Source organism: Dendrobates tinctorius, unplaced genomic scaffold (assembly GCF_039654945.1).
Source record: "Dendrobates tinctorius isolate UK_male_01 unplaced genomic scaffold, ASM3965494v1 ptg000040l, whole genome shotgun sequence".
Taxonomy (NCBI): domain Eukaryota; kingdom Metazoa; phylum Chordata; class Amphibia; order Anura; family Dendrobatidae; genus Dendrobates; species Dendrobates tinctorius.
The window spans coordinates 11,005,012-11,027,014 of NW_027361708.1; the positions used below are offsets into that span (position 1 = coordinate 11,005,012).

Below are 22,003 nucleotides of genomic sequence, written 5' to 3' on the forward strand. Positions count from 1 at the left end.
AAAGTAGGTAATAAAAAGGTATTGCCATCATATTAAAGTGATGCTTGTAGGTCCATATTCTAGGACCTCCATCAGTCTTGAGAATGAAGAGGATACAGTGCCAGTTTGGAGATGATTCCTATTCTTATTTTTTTCTGTCCAACAGCCCCACTTCCGCCTGGTTGGATAATAAACTGTATTCATGCCATTTAATCAAATAAGGCAGTTTCCTGCACAGCAAGTGGCTGGTACATAAACAGGTAAAAACAGTCCTCCGAAGGTCCCAGAGCTTGGACCCCCACCGATTACAAGGTGATAGATAATTAAACCCCTTGAAGATCTACCATAGGCTTTACACATGTAGAAAAGCTGTGTACTATGGAGTTGCAGGCAATTAACATGAACTTTTATAGTGCCACAGAATTACTTAATAATTTTTTTTCTAGAAGCAGTGCCATGCTTCAATAGAAATCCAAGGGTCCCAGATTATTGCACTGTACAATGCTGTAATACAGCAGTAGAGTTGAGCGAATTTTTCAAAATTCTGTTTGGATTACGATGGGTGTCAAATATTGAATTTGCAATATTCGCTGATCACAGCCAAATGCCATTGGACTCAGTGAGTGTTGAAATGTTCGGAACTGATCATCACATATAAATTTGGCATGAAAAGGGTACCAAAATAGCAAGAATTTGGCAACTTTAGATTCGGTGTTCATCTCTGAACATATTCGCTCAACTCTATACAAAAGTTCACACAAAACCATAAAGTGACCACGAGGAAAACATTGGGGGTTTCAGATAATGCATGGAGGCTCAGTGGTTAGCACTGCAGCTCTGGAGTCCTTGGTTCAAATCCCACCAAGGACAACATCTGCAAGGAGTTTGTATGTTCTCCCCATGTTTGCATGGGTTTCCTCCCATATTCCAAAGACATACTGATAGGGATTCTAGATTGTGAGCCCCAATTGGGACAGTTCTGATAGTGTCTGTAAAGCGCTGTGAAATTAATGACGCATATAAATGAGTAAAAGAAATAGATAAAATAAATAAACAATGCTGAAACATTTATGAATAATTCTTACTAAAGAGGATTTCCTGAGATACATTTATAGTAAATACTAACATCCCCCAAAAGAACATCATTTCTTTGAACTGTTTTTTGACATTCCTCTGCTATTTTTCCTTGAAATGCATGTCAATAAATTGATAAGAGTGTTGAATTTCAATCTTTATGATGTTCTATGACATTGGCCAGGCAATGCTGACTGGCTAGGGACATGCTCTATTGATAGGAAGGATGGCAGATATTACTTTTCCTTGAGGAATGGAACAAATAAAAACAAAACATTCTATTAAATCTGCACTAAATAGACTCACATCTAAAAGCAAATTTTAATGTATTGGAGTGTGGTACTTGTTCTCCATTGATAAGAGCCTCAGGTCTGTCTCCTTGTGCAGGAATGTGTCTTACAATGCAAGCTATGTTTACATTTCAATAAAGGGCCTGTCACTCTAAGCGATATCGCTAGCAATATCACTATTACGTCACTGGTTTTTGTGACGTTATAGCGATATCGCTAGCGATATCGCTATGTTTGATACTTACCACCGACCGCTCCCCCGCTGGTTATCGCTGATCGCGCGAGAACGTCCTGGACCGCTTCTCGTCATCAGCTTCCAGCTGTGACGATGAGTGACGCGTGGATGCGGGCGGGAGGACGGATGGATCGCCTCGTCTGACAGGTAAGTAGCGACCCCCGACCCATGCGATGTCGCTGGTGAGATCTGCCTGTGTGGCAGTTCACTAGCGACCACTTAGCGATGTACCAGCGATCCTGACCGCGTCACATCGCTGGTCGGGATCGCTGGTCGGGATCGCTGGTACATCGCTAAGTGTGACAGTACCTTTATTCTTTTGCTTTTTTTGTCTATTGGGGGCTACAACAATTGGTGCCAAAATAATTGTCTTAAGAGTAATAACAACATACATATATTTGTTTTTTACAGTGTATTTTGTGATACAATATAGAACAAACTTAATCCAGCATCCTTAGGGTACCGTTACACATAGCAATGCGCCAGCGATCCCAACATCTATATGGATCGCTGGTGCATCGCTAAGTGGTAGCTAGTGAGCTGCCACACAGGCAGATCTCACCAGTGACATCGCAGAGGTTGGGGGTTGCTACTTACCTGTCAGACGCGGCGATCCTGACGTCCTCCCGCCCGCGTCCACGCGTCGCTTGTCGCCACAGCAGGAAGCGCCCGATGAGAAATGGTCCAGGACCTTCTCGCGTGACTAACGATAACCAGCGGGGTAGCCAGTCGGAGGTAAGTATCACATGTAGCGATATCGCTAGCAATATCGCTGCTACATCACAAAATCGGTGACTTTGCAGCGATATTGCTAGCGATATCGCAGTGTGTAGCTTGGGCTTTATTCTTACTAACGATACTGTTTGTTTTGCCTCCTTGTGACTTGTGCACTGGATTTGCAGAAAGTTGCATCTAGTCTTGGTTGTATATAAGAATGTGTCCTTGTATTTGAAGTTAAGAATCTGCAAGCCATTTGTGGACATGAATATGAAGAGAGCTCATAATTATAAACAGGAAACGCTGTAGATTGTATCAAAAAAAATTTTTTTCTACAATTTATGTGTTTTTTTTCTTGCAGATACTACCACCTACATCACAGAAAGGTCCGAGCACTTCAAACCCTGCAAAGACAAAGATCTTGCTTACTGCTTAAATGATGGAGAATGCTTTGTAATAGAAACACTGACAGCATCACATAAACATTGTCGGTAAGTCACTAATGGGCCCTTTCCCAATTTGTGTTTTTTCTAGGAAAATCTCTTAAATGTAATACAGATAATTAGGTAAACAGGTTAAGGTATCGTTTATCCCAAATCTAGTGCTCTTTTTAAATTGTATTTCTTTACTCTGTATTCTCAGTTGCATTTTTTTAATTAGCAAGAAATTATCATAAGTTTAATTTTAGCTTATTTAGTTCATTAAATTCAAGTATGTATTTTGTTTTATTTTAGAATGCTGTAGCCATATTTTTTTAAAAAAGCAAAAGGACTTTCTTTTTATTTTTTTCCCTCTGTGGCGGTGTATTGAAGAACCATTTCTTCCACCCTTGTGTATTAAAAGACATTTTAGGGTGTGTGTATAAGGAGTCATTCACATACAAAAAAAAACCTGTCTGGGTTTCTTCAGTGTTTGGTCACAGTCAGTTTTTTTCTATTTGTGTTTAATCAGGAATTTTCACATATTTATGAATAAATAAATTGTAAAATTTCTCCTATACATTACAAAGTCACTCCCAGAAAGCACATGGACTGTATACTGGTGTCATCCATGTGCTGTACTTGATTTTCACATACCCATACATTTGTATTGGTATTTTTCATCTGTAACGCCAGTGAAATCCCACAATTCCATGATTTTTGCATGCATGCATGGTCCACAAAAAAACACAGACATGTAACCAACCCATAGACAAAAATAGGTACTTGTTTTATCCATGAAAGCCATGGATAGAACACTTGCGTAAAGCACATATGTCTGAATGGGACCTTGCAGATGTAGCAGATGGCATCTTAATACATGGCAGGCTACACTGTATAAAAATCACACCAGGGTACCTATGCTATTTGCTAATCACACAATGTAAATGATTTATTTCCTATGCAAATGGTCATTGTAGCATGAGGTAAGTGTTAGTTTGGTTACTGTTACATCAGAATGTCTACTGAAACAAATGATTGAAGTCATTTTAGGAAAAAATCTCACGGACAAAAAATGCTGATATACCTGAAAAAAGCCATCAGCAGACAGCCATGACTTCTTACTCACCTGTACGCATGCACACTTAGTTTGGCCAAGCATTTGTGCTTTCAATAGAGAGAGGAGTAAGCCAGTGCCTGACATCTTTGTAATAATTTATCTCTGGGAAGAAACACACTATTGGTGTTTCAATTCAAACCACCTGATTTTTTTGTCTCCCTCACATAATCTGTAAGGGGTGGATGGTAGACCCCATAAACATTAGATAGTCGACTGGTTCCAACAAAATGTATCTAATGTGTTGGGGGACCTTTAACAGTCTCCAGGAAATAATAAAGTCTCTTCTCCCAGTGGTCAAAACACATACAGAACTTTATCTGTCCACATAGCTTACTACCTTACCCAGAGCTACAGATACGTCAGCCTGTTGTAACTAATCTAGTGTGAAAACAGGAATAGGTCAGGGATTTTATATAGTGATAAAAATAAAAAAGTATCATTTGTAAAAAAAAAAATTGTAATAAAAACAGGATTTTAGTTCATTTTCTGTTATTATTTTCCTGACAATTAAAACTATTATAAGTAAATTCACAATTTCTATAAATAAAGGTCTCATCCTGAGTGTATTTTTTAAGCATTTCACCCATTTTTCATTTATTCTAGATCTATTGGTTTTACAGAAATCCAGTATAGTTTGTTTCCACACTAGCCTTTTTTTTACACAACAGAATACTTTTCAACTTTCCAAGATACATTGGTGAAGGGCCTTACTGTAGCTTTTTTTTATCACAGTGATGGATAAAAATATAAGTCTAACATAGTAGTCAAGGTGCATAACATGTAATCACAACTGGCAATAAGTGATGGACTCAGCTCAGCTCTTCCTACCTCTTCCCAATATGAGGGCACACAATGGGCAATAAGTGATGGATATTTCTCAGCTCTTCCTACATCTTCCCCCTTCATACAGTGTTGTCTAATTAGTGCCTGCCCACAACATTAGCATTTTCTTTCTAAATAGCATAAAACACATACTGTGTATTAAATACCATGAAATTGAAAGCATTATTACATATTAGCTATGGCATAAATCATTGTACAATGTCTTCCTCTAGTTCAGGATTTTCACTGTGAGCTTCATAGGCAGGGGTTTAAATTGTCCTCCAGGCTACAGATCACACTACTTTTGGCTATACAACTTCTGCTGTTAAAGACAATCTTATAATCGGTATAGAAATAGCTTTTACTGATATGAATGTGTGGTTAAAAGGTAAGGAGTGAAAAAATATATGTAATTTCTTAGCATTCGCTGCTTCCCTTGTGGTCAGTTTCTCATCATTTCCTCGCAGTCCTGAAACCTTCAAAGCTTATCATAATTCTAAGCCGCGGGCACTCAAGGCTTTTATCCATTCAGAGCATATTTGTCTATGTTGGAAAGGTTGGTCCTTTGTGATATATGCTTAGTTGTTTCTGATGTCTTTTATGACCTGAGAGCTACCTTAACAATGTGATCTAAATTTTATTTCAGGAAATGGATTAGTCATTTGAAAATATTAATGTTAGCCCATGCTTAGAAAAATACAACAGCTTTGAATACTGAATGTATCAAATGACTTGTGCAATATCATAGAAATATTATTGATGCCCAAAATATTTGGCCATAAATTCTATGATAAATTCTAAGTTCTATGCTCAGCAAAGCAATTATCACTAGCCATTTTTGCATAAAAAAGAAGCAAAGTAATTATGTTCCTCAACATTGGAATAACAAGAGGAAAAAGTGATGGAATTGTGGAAATCACCAGATGGATAAATATGTTAATTATATGAAAATGATAGAAAATGGGAAACTAAATTTTCAAGACATCTCAACTTATTAAGTATCAAGTATGAGCGCCATTTGCAAACATCCTTGCAGTTGCAGCCTTGGCTGTTATCAATGAAGGTATCAATGGTTGTCTGAGGAGTAGTATGCTGTCCAAATTCACTTGGACAAATTATCAATATCTGCTGCTGGCAGCTCCCTCTGAAATTGTTCATCAATGAAGTCCCAGATGTGCTTGATGGGAGACGTATTAGACAATTTTGGAGACACTGCAATTCTCAGCAGCCTGAGTGGCTTAAACATGCTACAGTAAAGGCCCCGTCACACACAGCGATATCACCATATCACCAGTGAGATCGCTGATTTTGTGACGCCACAGCGATCTCGGCAGTGATATTGTTGTGTGTGACAAGAAATAATAAAGGATTTTGGGGATATGTCAAAAGTAAAAGAAAAGTCAAAGATGCTATAGGATTTTTACAGGATGAAAATGATGAAATGGTAAGACAGGATGTTGAGAAGGCTGAACTTTTAAATTCCTATTTTGCATCTGTTTTCTCTCAGAAAGGAAATGTAACATCAACTGTTATTCACTGTCCTATTAAGGGAATAGAAGAATCCAGGATATCTATAAACAGAAAGATAGTGAGGAAACACTTAGCTAACCTAAATGAATTCAAGTCTCCAGGTCCAGATGAATTACACCCCAGAGTACTGAAGGAGATAGCAGAAGAAATTTTTGAACCCCTCTCCATAATTTTTGAAAATTCTTGGAGAACAGGAGAAGTGCCAGAAGACTGGAGAAGAGCAAATGTTGTTCCTATCTTCAAAAAGGGGAAGAAGGTGGACCCAGGCAACTATAGGCCGGTGAGTCTGACTTCTATACCAGGAAAGATCTTTGAACAAATTATTAAACAACATGTATGTCAATACCTGGATAAGAATGAAGTGATTAAACAGAGTCAGCATGGGTTTGTAACTAATAAGTCATGTCAGACTAACTTAATTTCCTTCTATGATGGTATCACTGATTGGGTGGATCAAGGAAATGCTGTAGATATAGTATATCTTGACTTCAGCAAAGCATTTGACAAAGTCTCTCATACAATCCTTATTGAAAAAATGACTAAGTATGGAATGGACAAGGCAACTGTTAGGTGGATTCATAACTGGCTTAGTGATCGGACCCAAAGAGTGGTCGTAAATGGCTGCACACGAATTGAGGATAAACTGATTAAATTTGCTGATGACACAAAGCTAGGAGGGATAGCTAATACTAGAGAAGAGAGAGAGAGGATTCAAAAAGATTTAAATAAACTGGAGAAGTGGGCAGCAACTAACAGAATGGTTTTTAACAGGGAGAAATGCAAAGTACTACATCTGGGCAATAAAAATTAAAAAAGCAAATATAGAATGGGAGGAATAGGGCTAAGTGACAGCACATGTGCAAAAGACTTGGGTATACTAATAGATCACAGACTGAATATGAGTCAACAGTGTGATGCAGCAGCAAAAAAGGCAAATGCAATTCTAGGATGTATTAACAGAAGCATACAGTCTAGATCACGTGAAGTCATTATTTCCCTCTACTCCTCTTTGGTCAGACCTCATCTGGAATATTGTGTCCAGTTTTGGGCACCACATTTTAAAAAAGACATCAACAAACTGGAACAAGTTCAGAAAAGAGCGACCAGAATGGTGACCGGTCTGCAAACCCTGTCTTATGAGGAAAGGTTGCAGGATTTGGGAATGTTTAGTTTGCAAAAGAGAAGACTGAGAGGAGACTTAATAGCTGTCTACAAATATCTAAAGGGCTGTCACATTGTAGAAGGATCAACTTTATTCTCATTTGCACAAGGAAAGACTAGAAGCAATGGGATGAAACTGAATGGGAGGAGACATAGATTAGATATTAGAAAAAACTTTTTGACAGTTAGAGTGATCAATGAGTGGAACAGGCTGCCACGAGAAGTGGTGAGTTCTCCTTCAATGGAAGTCTTCAAACAGAGGCTGGACAGACATCTGACTGGGTTGATTTAGCGAATCCTGCTTTGAGCAGGGGGTTGGACCAGATGGCCCAGGAGGTCCCTTCCAACTCTACGATTCTATGATTCTATGATTCTATGACATGGATCAGCGACCGGCCCCCCTGCTGGGTATCGCTGATCGTGCAAGATTGTCCTGGGACATTTTTTGATCGTTGGTCTCCCGCTGGCCAGCATGCATCGCTGCGTGTGGTAGCGGGAGAGCAACGATCAGTGATGCTGCACGCTGGTTTTCAATGTAAACAGTGGATATCTAGGAGCCGTGCTGCTCTTAGATACCCACTGTTTACATTGGAAACCACCTTGCTTGCTGGTCCTGATCGCTGGAGGTGCTGTCTAACGATGTCCCAGCGATCCCATCCATGTCGGATCGTTGGTGGGATCACTGGGACATTGTTATGTGTAACATGGCCCTAACCTGCAGCAGATCTGGATATCTCTTCAAACAAGCACATCTAGGATGTCATTGATTGTCAATTGCAAAGGCCAGCAGCAGATTTTGAAGATTTACTCAAGTGCATTCATCATGCCAGAACATTTGTCAGACAACCATTAATAATTTCTCAATGATAGCAGCCAAGGCTGTAAGTGCAGAATTTTATGCATGTTGTGCTCATACTCTATACTGAATAAATTGAGATGTTTTGAAAAGTTTGTTTCAATTTTTTCATCATTTGCATATTATTAACATGTCTGTCCATCCTATGACTTTTATATTTCTACAACTTTTCCCTCTTGGTGTTGCAAATTTATTGCTGTGGATTGTATATAATACATGACATATAGAGATAATATCAGGCTGTATCAAAGGAACACGAGACACACACCTTAGATAAGTATTCCCCAACTCCAGTCCTCAAGAGCCACCAACGGGTCATGTTTTAAGGATTTCCTTAGTATTGCCCAGGTGATAACTGCAGTATCTGCACAGGCAAACATTCCATCATCTTTTCAATAATAAGGAAATATGACCTGTTGGTGGCTCTTAAGGACAGGAGAGGGAGAACACTGCCTTAGACGATAGTAGGTAAACATATGTGTGACAGTAAATCGCTATTGTACCACAGTATAGAAGGAAATTAGACATTCTTAAAAAGTGTTAAATAGGACTCCATTAGAGGAAATGAAATAAGAAACAAACAATAGCAAAGTGAGTGTTAGTAAAGTATTGCAAAAGTAGAAATAGTTATCCCTTCCTTGCTTGCTGGGTATGAGGTGAGGGTATTTGCCATTATTTTGTAAAACAAGGTACGAGAGTAAAACAGTGTTCAAATATTATACGCATGGCACAACTAGTAAAATTACTTGTTTAATATTTGCCTTGGCTTGAGAAAAGTCTCAAAAAAGTCAAGAGGGGCTTAGTAGCAGAAACAGAGTGGAAACCAAGCACACAGGTAAGGTCATCATCATAGTCAAAGTCTATATGTTAAGGGGCAAATTTCAAATACAGTATCTTTAAGGCCAGCAAAAACGAACAAATTATTTACCCCATTAAAACATGATGCTTTATTTAATATACATTAAAATAATGAAAAAAAACACTGGCATCTATAATCAATTCATTTTCTGTGTTAGACTAATGGTGCACAGAATTACTATAAGTCTCATCATTAGGGCAGAAAGTATTGGCCAATTAAAGTCACTTAAAACTGGGTCAGGGACCATATCATGGTTTTAAATAACAACATAGGACAGGCCACATAAAGGTCCAAACTAATAACTTTTTCTATTAATCCCTACCCATAACTATTCTTAGCCACATATGTTGGCAGCATACAAAGGTGGCACGCAGTCCCGCTCAATGTAAGCTTACTCTTGGAAAGTCCTATTATTCACCTCTCAATAATATTTATTACCACAGCGGAAAAAACCTAAGCAATTCCTCTTATATAGCATCCTAGATCTGTAAATTCTACTGTGTTCTATTACAACCCATTTGTCTGCAATATGGAAGTTAATCAAGGGACTTTAGAAATGGACAGCAGCAGAGGACTATCAATGTGTGCTGTGTTCCCTGCTCAGTTGTAAGAAAACTTATGGCTTTCCTTAGCATGAGCACCACAACTAATGTGCATGCTAAAGTGCTGAAGGAGGATATGGGAAGTGATGAATTTGCCTGGATGCAAGGCAGGGAAAAAAGATGATTTGTCTGTAACTTCAATTGCCACAATGTAAGATGGAGCTGATAAAATGATGTATACCACTCACACCCAATCAGGTGACAATTGGGAGGTCCAAAGCAGTAAAGTGACAAACATTCTAGAACATTAACACTGAATCATAATTAGAGATGGGCGGACCCCTGGATGATCGGGTCCAGCAAGTTCGGCCAAACAGTTACAAAAAGTTTGGTTTGGAGTACCAGAACAGTACTCAGACCCGAACCTGGATCCCATTCACTTGAATGGGGGGACCAGAATATCCAGTGTTTGCCATGCTGCCATGTGCATGACAGCGCAGCAAACACCACTTCTGATTGGTGGTGAAATTATTTCAACCGGTCAGAGCGCGGCGGTTCCCACGCTGTCAAAGGACAGCGTGAATGCTCAGCTGTTATCGGAGGTATAAGTTTACCTCTGGTCACTTTTTATCTCCAAACATAGCTGAGTGCTCACTCTGTCTTTTGACAGCATGGGAACCGCCGCTCTCTGAATGGCGGGGATGATTTCACCGCCAATCAGAAATGGTGTTTTCCACGCTGTCATGCATATGACAGTGCGACAAACACCCGGGGTTCCGGCAGCTGAACCCAAACAGTAGCACAGACTTCCTGGTGAAGTCTGTGTTCGGTGTCCATGTCCGAATAGTAGAGGTTCCATAAAGATGCCAAACTTTACTACTCGGGTTCGCCCATCACTAATCATAAACATGAAGGATGTAATAATCTAAATTTGTTTACAGAAATTGTGTGGATCCAAAACAAGAGGCAATATACAGCCATTGTAGTATACCATTTCATTAGGTCATGCAGTATGTTATCTTATAATTGTGAAGTAGTACATAATATGTAGTTATATTCCGATGATGGCTACGAAAAGTCAGACAGATATCAGTCTAAATAACCATATTATTCAAATTAAAGCGCCGATAATTGACATGTAGGTAAAAATACATATAAAACAGTGCCCCAATACTATAGAGCATTCATCCCACATAAAGAGGGATATAAGCCTCTCTCACATTAATAGATAATGTATAGATCTTGCAATGCAATATATGGTGGATCTTTGTTCCGCCAAACTGATAATTAAATTTGGTGTTATCTGTGTTCAGGTAAAAGCGCCCGTTACACAAAGCGATATCGCTAGCAATATCGCTGTAACGTCACCGATTTTGTGACGTAGCAGCGATATTGCTAGCGATATCACTACATATGATACTTACCTCCGACTGGCTCCCCCGCTGCTCATCGCTGATCGCGCGAGAACGTCCTAGACCATTTCTCGTCAGGCGCTTCCTGCTGGGCTTCCTGTGGCGCCGACGAGCGACGCGTGGACGCAGGCGGGAGGACGTCGGGATCGCCGTGTCTGACAGGTAAGTAGCGACCCCCGACCCCTACTACGTCGCTGGTGAGATCTGCCTATGTGGCAGCTCACTAGCGACCACTTAGCGATGCACCAGCGATCCATATAGTTGTCGGGATCGCTGGTGCATCGCTAAGTGTAATGGTACCCAAACTTGGCAACATCTGTAGGAAAATAATCCTTTCATGCTTTGGTTTTCAGCTCTTGTGAGAGATAGGTTAAGAATAAGGCATTGAAGGGGTGAGCTGATGTTGAGTGAGTGCCATAATATATAATGTTTTTCAGCTTCCGAGAGTAATAGGTGAGGTTTAATAGGAAGAGTTATTGATTTAACCCCAACAATGACCTGTTCCTAACTTATCCTTTGAGATCATGATGTCACTGAGTCCATTCTAATTTATTGAAATTAGGCAATGATTTTTGCCCAGCTACTACTGTAACTTACAGTCATTATGTTCACCTTTCCTCCACCAGTGTATGAATTGGTGCCACTGTTTACCTGAGTTATGTTAATGAAACCCTATTGAATAAAGTTTTGTGCTTTTAGTGGGGAAATGTTTTTTTAGTTTTATATCTACTTACTCCTAATTTTTTACCTGTATGGCCTGGCACAGAGGTTATACAACTTTCTAATAAGATGCTATTCCTTCTCCAAGAGCTAACATGCTGACCTTTTGCATGAGTTCTTAACTGTAATAAAAAATGTCAAGAGACTAAAATAGTTTCCAAAGTTACATAGAGTACATCTCCATCTTCCAAAGAAAATTGAGTACCTGCTATCCACCAACTCTACAGTTATACCTGTAATAATTATTTAAGAAAATCAATACTTTTTTGTGTATTTTTTGGAAACATGTTCACCTTTTCATTCTATTGTTAATATTATAATGTATAAAAACTATGTAAATAACTCATCCTCTGTATGTTCTTAGTATTAGCATTCACAGGTTATTTAGGCACCTGGAGTCCATTCTGTTTGTTTCATTCTTTTGGTGTCCAATACATTTAGAAAAGGCACAGCATGTTACCAACAAAAAAGAACAGAAAGTTGGTTTACTTCGGACTCCACAAAAGAGCTTGTAAAAAAAAGACTATATTGAAATAAACTACAATGAAAAGAAATTCACATCATGATACTTTCAGGAACCAAAAATCTAAAAAGTGCCATTCTCTGGGGATTTAGACTTACTTAGCCATTATTGTACAGTGGCTATGACAATTGTGAAAGAAAGCATTATGATTTCTCTCAGTAGTTTACCAAGGAGAATAGAACTTAAAAGGGGTTGACTGCAATATTGATGACCTATCCTTATATTAAATTTTCAATAATACATTGGTAAGGGTCTGATGCGCAGCACCTCCACTAATCAGCTGTTCTCAGCTCTACCAGGGATAGGATGTAAACAGCAGCCGGAGTTGGAACAACATTGCTCCATACACTGAGAAGTGATTATATACTGCTCAAAAAAATAAAGGGAACACTATTCCATTTGCAACAGGCTGTTTGTGTTCCCTTTATTTCTTTGAGCAGTATATTTAAAGTGTATAGGAGTTAAGAAGTGGTACCCAGGAATGGTCACTACACCTTGCACAGAACCATGCTGTTAAGGCTCTGGACACCCTTTACATTCAGTCACCAAACCTGATAACAGTTGATTAGTGGTACTGACGCCCATAGGAGTCTTTATCTGTTAAGTCAAAATATCTGCATAGCAACATTGAAAGGGTAGTTCCAGAAGAACAACTACTCACCAAATGCTCTATTAACATGAATGATTCATTTTATGAGGCAGGACAGGTAACTGCATTGAAAAATGGTCAATCATTACCCAGAAAGCCTTTTGTGTCAATAACTTGACATGTAATACTAAACATACTTGTGACAATAGCTGATCTATAAGCGGGTTATTATTTAAAAAGCTATAATATTTGCACCCTTCCAAATATTAATTTGTATATTTTTTTCTTGTGTAAGAATTTTACTTGCTCTGTGGGATTCTTTCGTCTTTGCATTGTATTGGCAGTCTGCTGCTTTCTACAAGACCTATGCATTGCTTTATTTCCCTTGTGGTAACATTGTAAGAAATTGATTCCAGATTCCTCCATAAATAAGACTCAGATGACTGTGGACCTTCCCATACAAAATTTGTATCTATGCAGCTCAGTGCACTGGTCTGCTTTGTAGAAAGACACACAAGCTATATGCCAATGGAAATAAAAATGGATAAAACCAGTGCAACATTCCATTGACTTACTGCCCAATGGTCAGAGTGCTACCTGTGTGCATTCTATTGTGCATTCGGACAGCATACAGACCAATTATATGTTCATCCAATCGAATCATAAAGTTAGATCCTCCTTAAAAATGTTTTAACAATTTTGGGGAATCTATTTATTTCTTTGTGAATTCTGCTTTATTTCTCATGTGAGCATTTTTTTTTTCTGAAGAGGTTTTGAAAAATGCCTTGTGGGAAAAAAAATGCATGCTTCTTCTTTGAAGCGGATATTGATGAAATTTGCTCCAAACTATGCGCTGTCAAATCAAAAGGTCGCAAAAAACACTACAGAAAATCAACCTCTTCAAAACCTTTTCAATACCACTTTGGGAAATACTTCAAGAAAATAAAAACTCCTTGAAAAACTCCCCTAGAATGGAACATTTCCTGAAGCTGTTTCAATTTGAAAAAAATTGGAGTTTTTGAAAGCCTCTTAAAAGCTCTATGAACGTGGCTTACTAGCTATGTGCTGGGAGTCTCAGCTGATACCTTGCCCTTGAGTGGACTAATATTAGCTTAATGGCTTGTAAGAGCTGATATCCCTGCTTAATAATTGGAGTCAACATTTTTTAGAAAAAGCTTCTGCAATGTCTGCATTGTATTGTCCACATTGAGGTAACAAGGGAATGCTGGCTGCGGCTCTAGGAATCTCTTTATAAGTTTCTTCAGCACTGCTTATTATGGCTGCTCTGCTACTGTCTTTAGTCTTTTCTGTCTGCATTGATGACCTTCCCCATAGCAATGTCTATGATCAAACAGTATTCGCAGAAACACAGGGCACCTCATTTTGTATTCTGTGGAGCATCTACTGACTGAGAACTTTAAAGTTGCAGTGATGAGTAATATAAAACCATGAATGGTAAGTTAAGTTGTGCTCTTTCAGCTAGCCATGCAAGTTTATCAGAGGCGATGGTTCATTGCATCCAGTCTCACATTTCTATCAGCACAAGCGTTTAACAGAATTGTCTGAATTACTGTGCAATAGACTGATACAATGTCATTAAGTAGCAAATTCAACAGCAAAACCGAATTGCATTTTATTTGGCTTTATGAAAAAAATGGCTTACAATATGTCCCTTTTGGCAGACCAGTAATGTTATTTAGCTCGTTTATTTAGTCTTATGTTGACAGCTGGTGACTAAAGATCCATATTAATGTATTAACCCCTCCAGCCACTAGGGGAGGACACAGCATGAAAAACACGTGTTCCGTAATAGGTATCAAACACTAGATGGGTCTTTATGCAATTCAGCTTCATTTTCTTACATATTCCCTGGTGACGGCAACAGGTGTCCATTGTTCGTTTCAATCTGTAAATTAGAAACATAATGTTGAGCCTGGAATACAAATTACAAAAGCAGCACACCTATGTAGGTAGTGTACAAAGCTCCATCTTATTCATTTACCAGATCACAACACAAATATTGTTTTATGTTAAATATTTTATCTTTGAATCTGTTTTGGGTCCAGACACTATAGAACTAATAAATACCCCCATCTTATTTGTTATATAAAAAAAGTCATCCAAGAAGAGAAAAAAATAATCTGTGATGATTGATGTGCCTTTTCCTGCAGATTAGTTCTATTTACTTACATAAGGTTAGACTACCTGGTAGACACAGTCTATGGAAAAGAGTGAGGCTACTTTTGAGAAGAAATGCAGAGTTTTTTAAATTATAGACCACCGCAATAAACTTTGATCATAATAACAGCTCTTTGAATTAGAGTTGAGTGAACAAATTTGAGTGGAATTAAATGATACTCAAAAGTCTATAAGAACATAGCAAAGCATTTTTTACTTGCCCTTTCTTCAGTTTGAAATGCAATTAAGAACTGGAAGTTAAAAGAAACTGTGGAGGTCAAGGTATGGAAGACCAAGCAGAATTTTAGTAATAGCTGCTTGTAGGATTGCTAAAGAGGTAAATGAGAACTTGTACTTGCCTGCAAACGTTCTCTGAAAGATTTTGCAGAATGTGGAGTTGTGGCACATAGTTATACTGTTGAGAGACACCTGTACAAACATTGCCTTCATCAGAAGAAAACTTCTCCTGCATCCTCACTTTAAAATTCAGCTTGAGAAGTATGCGAAAGAACATCTAAACAAGCTTGATGCAGTTTGAAAACAAGCCCTGTAGACCTATGAAATTAAAATAGAATTCTTTGGCCACATTGCTAAAGACATGTGTGGAGAAAAAAGGGTGCAGAATTTCAGGAAAAGAACATCTCTTCAACCATTAAGCATGGGGGTGGATCAATCATGCTTTGGGTTTGTGTTGCAGCCAACAGCAAAGATAAACATTTCACAAGTGGAGGGTAGAATGGATTCAATTAAATTTCAGCCAGTTATTGATGCAAACATAACACCATCTGTAAAAATTATTGAAGTTGAAAAGAAGATGGCTTTAAGAAATGGATAATGATACTTAACACACTTCGAAATCCACAATAGATTACCTCAAAAGGCACAAGCTGAAGGTTTTACAATGGCTCTCACAATCTCCTGATCACACCATCATTGAAATTGTGTGGATTAACCTTAAAATAGCAGTGCATGCAAGACGACCCAGGAATCTCAAAGAACCGGAAGAATTTTACAAGGAAGAATGCATAAAAATCCCTCAAACAGGAATTGAAAGACTCTTTGTTTGGCTACATAAAGTGTTTACATGCTGTGATACTTGCAAAACAGGATGCTAATAGACACTAAACATGCAGGGTGCCCACACGTTTTAATTGGGCCATTTTTCTTTTTGAAATTTTTAAAATGTAAAAGATGAATATATATATATTTGCCTAAAATGCAAAGGGAATGTGTCATCTTTACCTTTAGGCCTTTTTGAGATCACTTCATCTTCAACTTACTTAGTTGTTCACAATAACTGTAGTTTTGACCAGAGGTGCCCAAGCTTCAACATGCCACTGTAGAATAATGCAGTATAGTTGAGTATCAAATGTTAAGTGCACTCACTAGGAGGAACTGGCAAGCAACAAATAGTTTAATCAAGGTACCAAATGTTTATATTTCCTGAAACTATTTGCTTAGCTTTACAATCCAGAACAGTGTGTGTGTGTGCATGTGCGCGCTTGGTTTTGTGTGTGTGCCCACGTGTGTGTATTCGCATGTGCGTCTGTTATTTCAGATGAAAACATTCATTTTGAATAACCGGCTCATCTTTTCTTCTCTGTATTCTCTTGTCTGTAGACAGGCCAGCAGATTCAGTAACATTATAGAGACACATTGTACTGCACGGTGGCTGCAGACCCAAAATAGTATAATTTTTTCCAAGAAGGACTTTTTGAAAAGTTTTTTCAATTTTGTGTTTTTAATTAAATAAAAACAAAAGGCACTGATGGAAAAAGTAATGTTTCACACAGTGTCAAATGAGGATTCTTCTCTGACAAATATATCATACTGAATGACAGAGAAACATAGGCTACACTCCAACCATTAGTAAGCAAAATATCACAGTTGAATGCTCATGAAATTGAATGAACAATACCTTTTTGTCAGAAAGTACCAAGTTCGTGTTCTACAGGCAAGAGTCAAGGTCACTCATCCTTTGGTTTTCCTATTTATAAAATATATGCCCATGTATGCATCCAAGAGAACACAAACATTTTAATCGATACAACAGTGTAACAATCTTATTTGCAATATTTGGTAGAATCCTGGGTTGTGATTAACTATTTCTGAAATATAATCAATTCTATGTTTCCTCATGGTAAATAAATAAAAAACACATCAAGCTGATGATATTTGCCTCTTATGTAATTTTGGTAATTTGCTTATAAACCAATGATTTTCCTTCCAGGAGGCACACTGATTGCCCTTGACATAGAAGTATCCTGTATTATGTCACAGCTTGACACCCATATAAGCCATGCAGCTGTGCTTTCTGCTGTCAGTCTTTTTCAATGATTTACAAATTAAATAAAATTAGTATTTCTACAAGAGGAATCGTATTTTCTTTAAAGGTAACCTGCACAAAAATAGCTCAAGATTCTTGCTGAATAACTTCATGCATTTTCTTAACAGTGCAAGATAAATAGCTGCTTAAAGATGACCTTGTAATTTCAGTTCAATCAACACATTTATTTAGCAGGTTAAAATGGGAATGTGACTTTTTATTATATGCTTAACTCCAGCACTCCTAAAATTAATAATAAGCAACTTTTAACATAGCCCTAACAAAAATGTTCCTTTATTTTGCATATTGAGCTTCTTTTTTTTACCTTTGTGCTGCATGTTGCTAAGAGACTACTGAGGGTTTAAAGGGAATCTCAGGGAGACCCTGATTCCATTCCTTTTTAAACTTATTGGGTTGTGTGTAGTATTTTTATATAAATTATCTGATTTCTCTGCTGCAGATCTAGCAGTTCCCAATATGCTGAGCTGTATTAACCCCACCCATATCAATGTTTTGAAGGCTTCTGTGTATACTGTGCATAGACAACTGCCAATCAGTGCTGCTCTCATATTAGGTATCAATAATCTGGTGACAGATTCCCTTTAAGAAAATCTCCCTTTGCCACTCCTTTTGTATGAACACTATTTTTTAAATACATACATATATATTTTACAAAGAATACAAATCTATTAATTATTATAATCCTATTTAATTTGGCATGTAGTTTTTGAAGCAGTTGTGGTGAAGTTTTTAAAATACTTTTTAAAAGCAAAATTCAGAAATGGTTTAAAAAGATTGAGAAATATGAATTTTTTTAGAGAAATATTAATCAATGTCTTATATTACTCCATCCTACTGGTTCCATTTCTTGCCTTGACTGAAAAAGCTTAATCTAAAGCTACATTTGTGATTCAAGCTTTAAACCCTTAGGGATACAGCTTGGTATAGACTGGAATCAAATATGATGTTTTTTATATTTTTTTTAGTTAAACATGACTGTATTCAAAATGATGAAATGGGGCAAAAAACGTATAAAGGAAAGTGTAATGTCTTTTCTCGTGTTTCGTTCAAAAAACTGCCTACAAAAGTGCATGTGAAATTCCAACCCTGAGGACACATTTTTCATCATCACTTTCTGAAAGCTACCTTTTTATCTTGCTTTTTGCTAGGTGAACAATTTTTAAGAAAAAGGGACTTTTTAACAAGCTTAATTGAATTTCAGTACCGTATTTTTTGGACTATAAGACACACCGGAGCATAAGACACATCCAAATTTTTCAGAAGGAAAAGAGATAAAAAAAATTAATGTGTCAAATGAGGGTCCATCTTACAGTCCAAATTCAGCTTACCTTGGGGGATCAGCAGCGCTCATGAAGCAGGGTCAAAGGAGATGTTCGATGGTCCAGTGATATGACTCCCATCCCAAGCTGGTGCGGCAGGTTCGGTGGTGGTGCTCAGAGATCCGCCAGCATATTGTGAAAGCCCAGAGACCCACATATCCATTGCTGCAATGTGGTGGCCTCCAGGAAAATGGTTGCCGGGGGCGGCGCATGCTCAGATTGAGATCTCGGCAAAGCGATTTCGTCCCGAACCGACCTCCGGATGTCCAGGGCTCAGAGACTTCCTGTCATGTGCAATGCATTTCAGGAAGTCTCTCAGGTTAGTGTTATAGAAGCTGCAGTGCTGACAGCTTCTATAGCATGCAGATATGCATGCTATAGAAGCGATAATCCTGCACAAAATGAGTGTCCATAGTGGGACACAGTGTAAAATTAAGAATTAAATTAAAAAAAATCTTAAATAATTGTAAAAGTATTTAAAAAATAATAAAAAATAATGATAAAAAATCAATATATATTCCATCAATAAATATTTAAGTAAAAAAATCTAAACAATAAAAGTACACATATTTATTATCGCCGCATCCTAACAAACCGACCTATAAACTATCACACTAGTTAATCCCTTTAGTGAACACCATTAAAAAACAAGGCAAAAAAATGCTTTCTCATCATACCGCCGAACAAAAAGTGGAATAACACACGATAAAAAAATGGAGATAAATAAACGTGGCACCACTGAAAACGTCATCTTGTCCCACAAAAAATCTGCCAAATAGCTCCATCACAGGAAAAATAAAAAAGTTATAGCGCTTAGCATAAAGGTATGGAAAAATAATTATTTTTTTATATAAAATAGTTTTTAGTGTATAAAAGCACCAATAGATAAAAAAGATATAAATGAGGTATCGCTGTCATCATAATGACCCAAAGAATAAAACTGCTTTATCAATTTTACCACATGCGGAACTGTATAAACGCCCCCCAAAACAAATTCATGAATTGCTGTTTTTGTTCCTTTTGCCTCCCAAAAATCGGAATAAAAAGCGATCAAAAAAAGGTCATGTGCCCGAAAATAGTACCAATAAAAACGTCAACTCGACCCTCAAAAAACAAGACTTCACATGACTCTGTGGGCCAAAATATGGAAAAATTATAGCTCTCAAAATGTGGTGATGCAAAAACTATTTTTTGTAATAAAAAGCATCTTTTAGTGTGTGACAGCTGCAAAACAAAAAAACCCACTATAAAAAACCCATATAAATAGAAAATCTAACCCCCCTTTATCACCCCCTTAGTTAGGGAAAAATAATAAAATAAAAAAAGTACTTATTTCCATTTTCCCATTAGGGCAAGGGTTAGGGTTAGGGCTAGGGTTAGGGTGAGGCTATAGTTATAATTAGGGTTGGGGCTAAAGTTAGGATTAAGTTTGGGGCTAAAGTTAGGGTTAGGGTTGGGGCTAAAGTTAGGTTTACAATTACGGTTGGAATTAGGATTAGTGTTGGGATTAGGGTTAGGGGTGTGTTAGGGTTAGGTTTGTGGTTAGGGTTATGGTTAGGGTTGGGATTAGGGTTAGGGGTGTGTTAGGGTTACAGTTAGAATTTGGGGGTTTTCATTGTTTAGGCACATCAGGGTCTCTCCAAACATGACATGGTGTCTGATCTCAATTTCAGTAAATTTTGCATTGAAAAGTCAAATGGCGCTCCTTACCTTTCGAGCTCTGCCATGCGCCTAAACAGTGGTTTATATACATGGTATCAGCATACTCAGGACAAATTGCACAACAACTTTTGGGGTCCATTTTCTCCTGTTACCCTTTTGAAAAAAAAAAATTGGGGTGAAAAATAATATTTGTAAAAAATTATGATTTTTTATTTTTACAGCTCTACATTATAAACTTCTGTGAAGCACTTTGAGGTTCAAAGTGCTCACCACACATCTAGATAAGTTCATTAGGTGGTCGACTTTCCAAATTGGTGTCACTTGTGGGGGTTTCCACTGTTTAGGCACATCAGGGGTTCTCCAAATGTGACATGGCATCCGATCTCATTTCCAGCCAATTTTGCTTTGAAAAGTCAAATGGTGCTCCTTCCCTTCTGAGCTCTGCCATGCACCCAAACAGTGGCTTACCTGCATATACAGTTGTGGCCAAAAGTATTGACACCCCTGCAATTTTGTCAGATAATACTCAGTTTCTTCCTGAAAATGATTGCAAACACAAATTCTTTGGTATTATTATCTTCATTTAATTTGTCATAAATGAAAAAACACAAAAGAGAATGAAGCAAAAAGCAAAACATTGATCATTTCACACAAAACTCCAAAAATGGGCCAGACAAAAGTATTGGCACCCTCAGCTTAATACTTGGTTGCACAACCTTTAGCCAAAATAACTGCGACCAACCGCTTCTGGTAACCATCAATGAGTTTCTTACAATGCTCTGCTGGAATTTTAGACCATTCTTCTTTGGCAAACTGCTCCAGGTCCCTGATATTTGAAGGGTGCATTCTCCAAACTGCCATTAGTTCTCTCCACAGGTGTTCTATGGTATTCAGGTCTGGACTCATTGCTGGCCACCTTAGAAGTCTCCAGTGCTTTCTCTCAAACCATTTTCTAGTGCTTTTTGAAGTATGTTTTGGGTCATTGTCCTGCTGGAAGACCCATGACCTCTGAGGGAGACCCAGCTTTCTCACACTGGGCCCTACATTATGCTGCAATATTTGTTGGTAGTCTTCAGACTTCATAATGCCATGCACATGGTCAAGCAGTCCAGTGCCAGAGGCAGCAAAGCAACCCCAAAACATTAGGGAACCTCCGCCATGTTTGACTGTAGGGACTGTGTTTTTTTCTTTGAATGCCTCTTTTTTTCTCCTGTAAATTCTATGTTGATGCCTTTGCCCAAAAAGCTCTAATTTTGCCTTATCTGACCAGAGAACATTCTTCCAAAACGTTTTAGGCTTTTTTAGGTAAGTTTTGGCAAACTCCAGCCTGTTTTTTTTTTATGTCTCGGGTTAAGAAGTGGGGTCTTCCTGAGTCTCCTACCATACAGTCCCTTTTCATTCAGACGCCGACGGATAGTACGGGTTGACACTGTTGTACCCTCGGACTGCAGGGCAGCTTGAACTTCTTTGGATGTTAGTCGAGGTTCTTTATCCAACATCCCCACAATCTTGCGTTGAAATCTCTTGTCAATTTTTCTTTTCCATCCACATCTAGGGAGGTTAGCCACAGTGCCATGGACTTTAAACTTCTTGATGACACTGTGCACGGTAGACACAGGAACATTCAGGTCTTTGGAGATGAACTTGTA

General features: G+C 38.0%; 1 protein-coding gene across 2 annotated transcripts in view; it reads left to right on the forward strand.

The window, feature by feature from the left end:
- NRG3 (neuregulin 3) overlaps positions 1-22,003 on the forward strand; it is a 1,501,599-nt gene that overhangs the window by 465,764 nt on the left and 1,013,832 nt on the right. For both annotated transcript variants that reach the window (XM_073574817.1, XM_073574818.1), the window contains exon 2: positions 2,657-2,786. In XM_073574817.1, the coding sequence (XP_073430918.1) occupies positions 2,657-2,786 (130 nt within the window). The remainder of the gene's footprint in view (positions 1-2,656; positions 2,787-22,003) is intronic.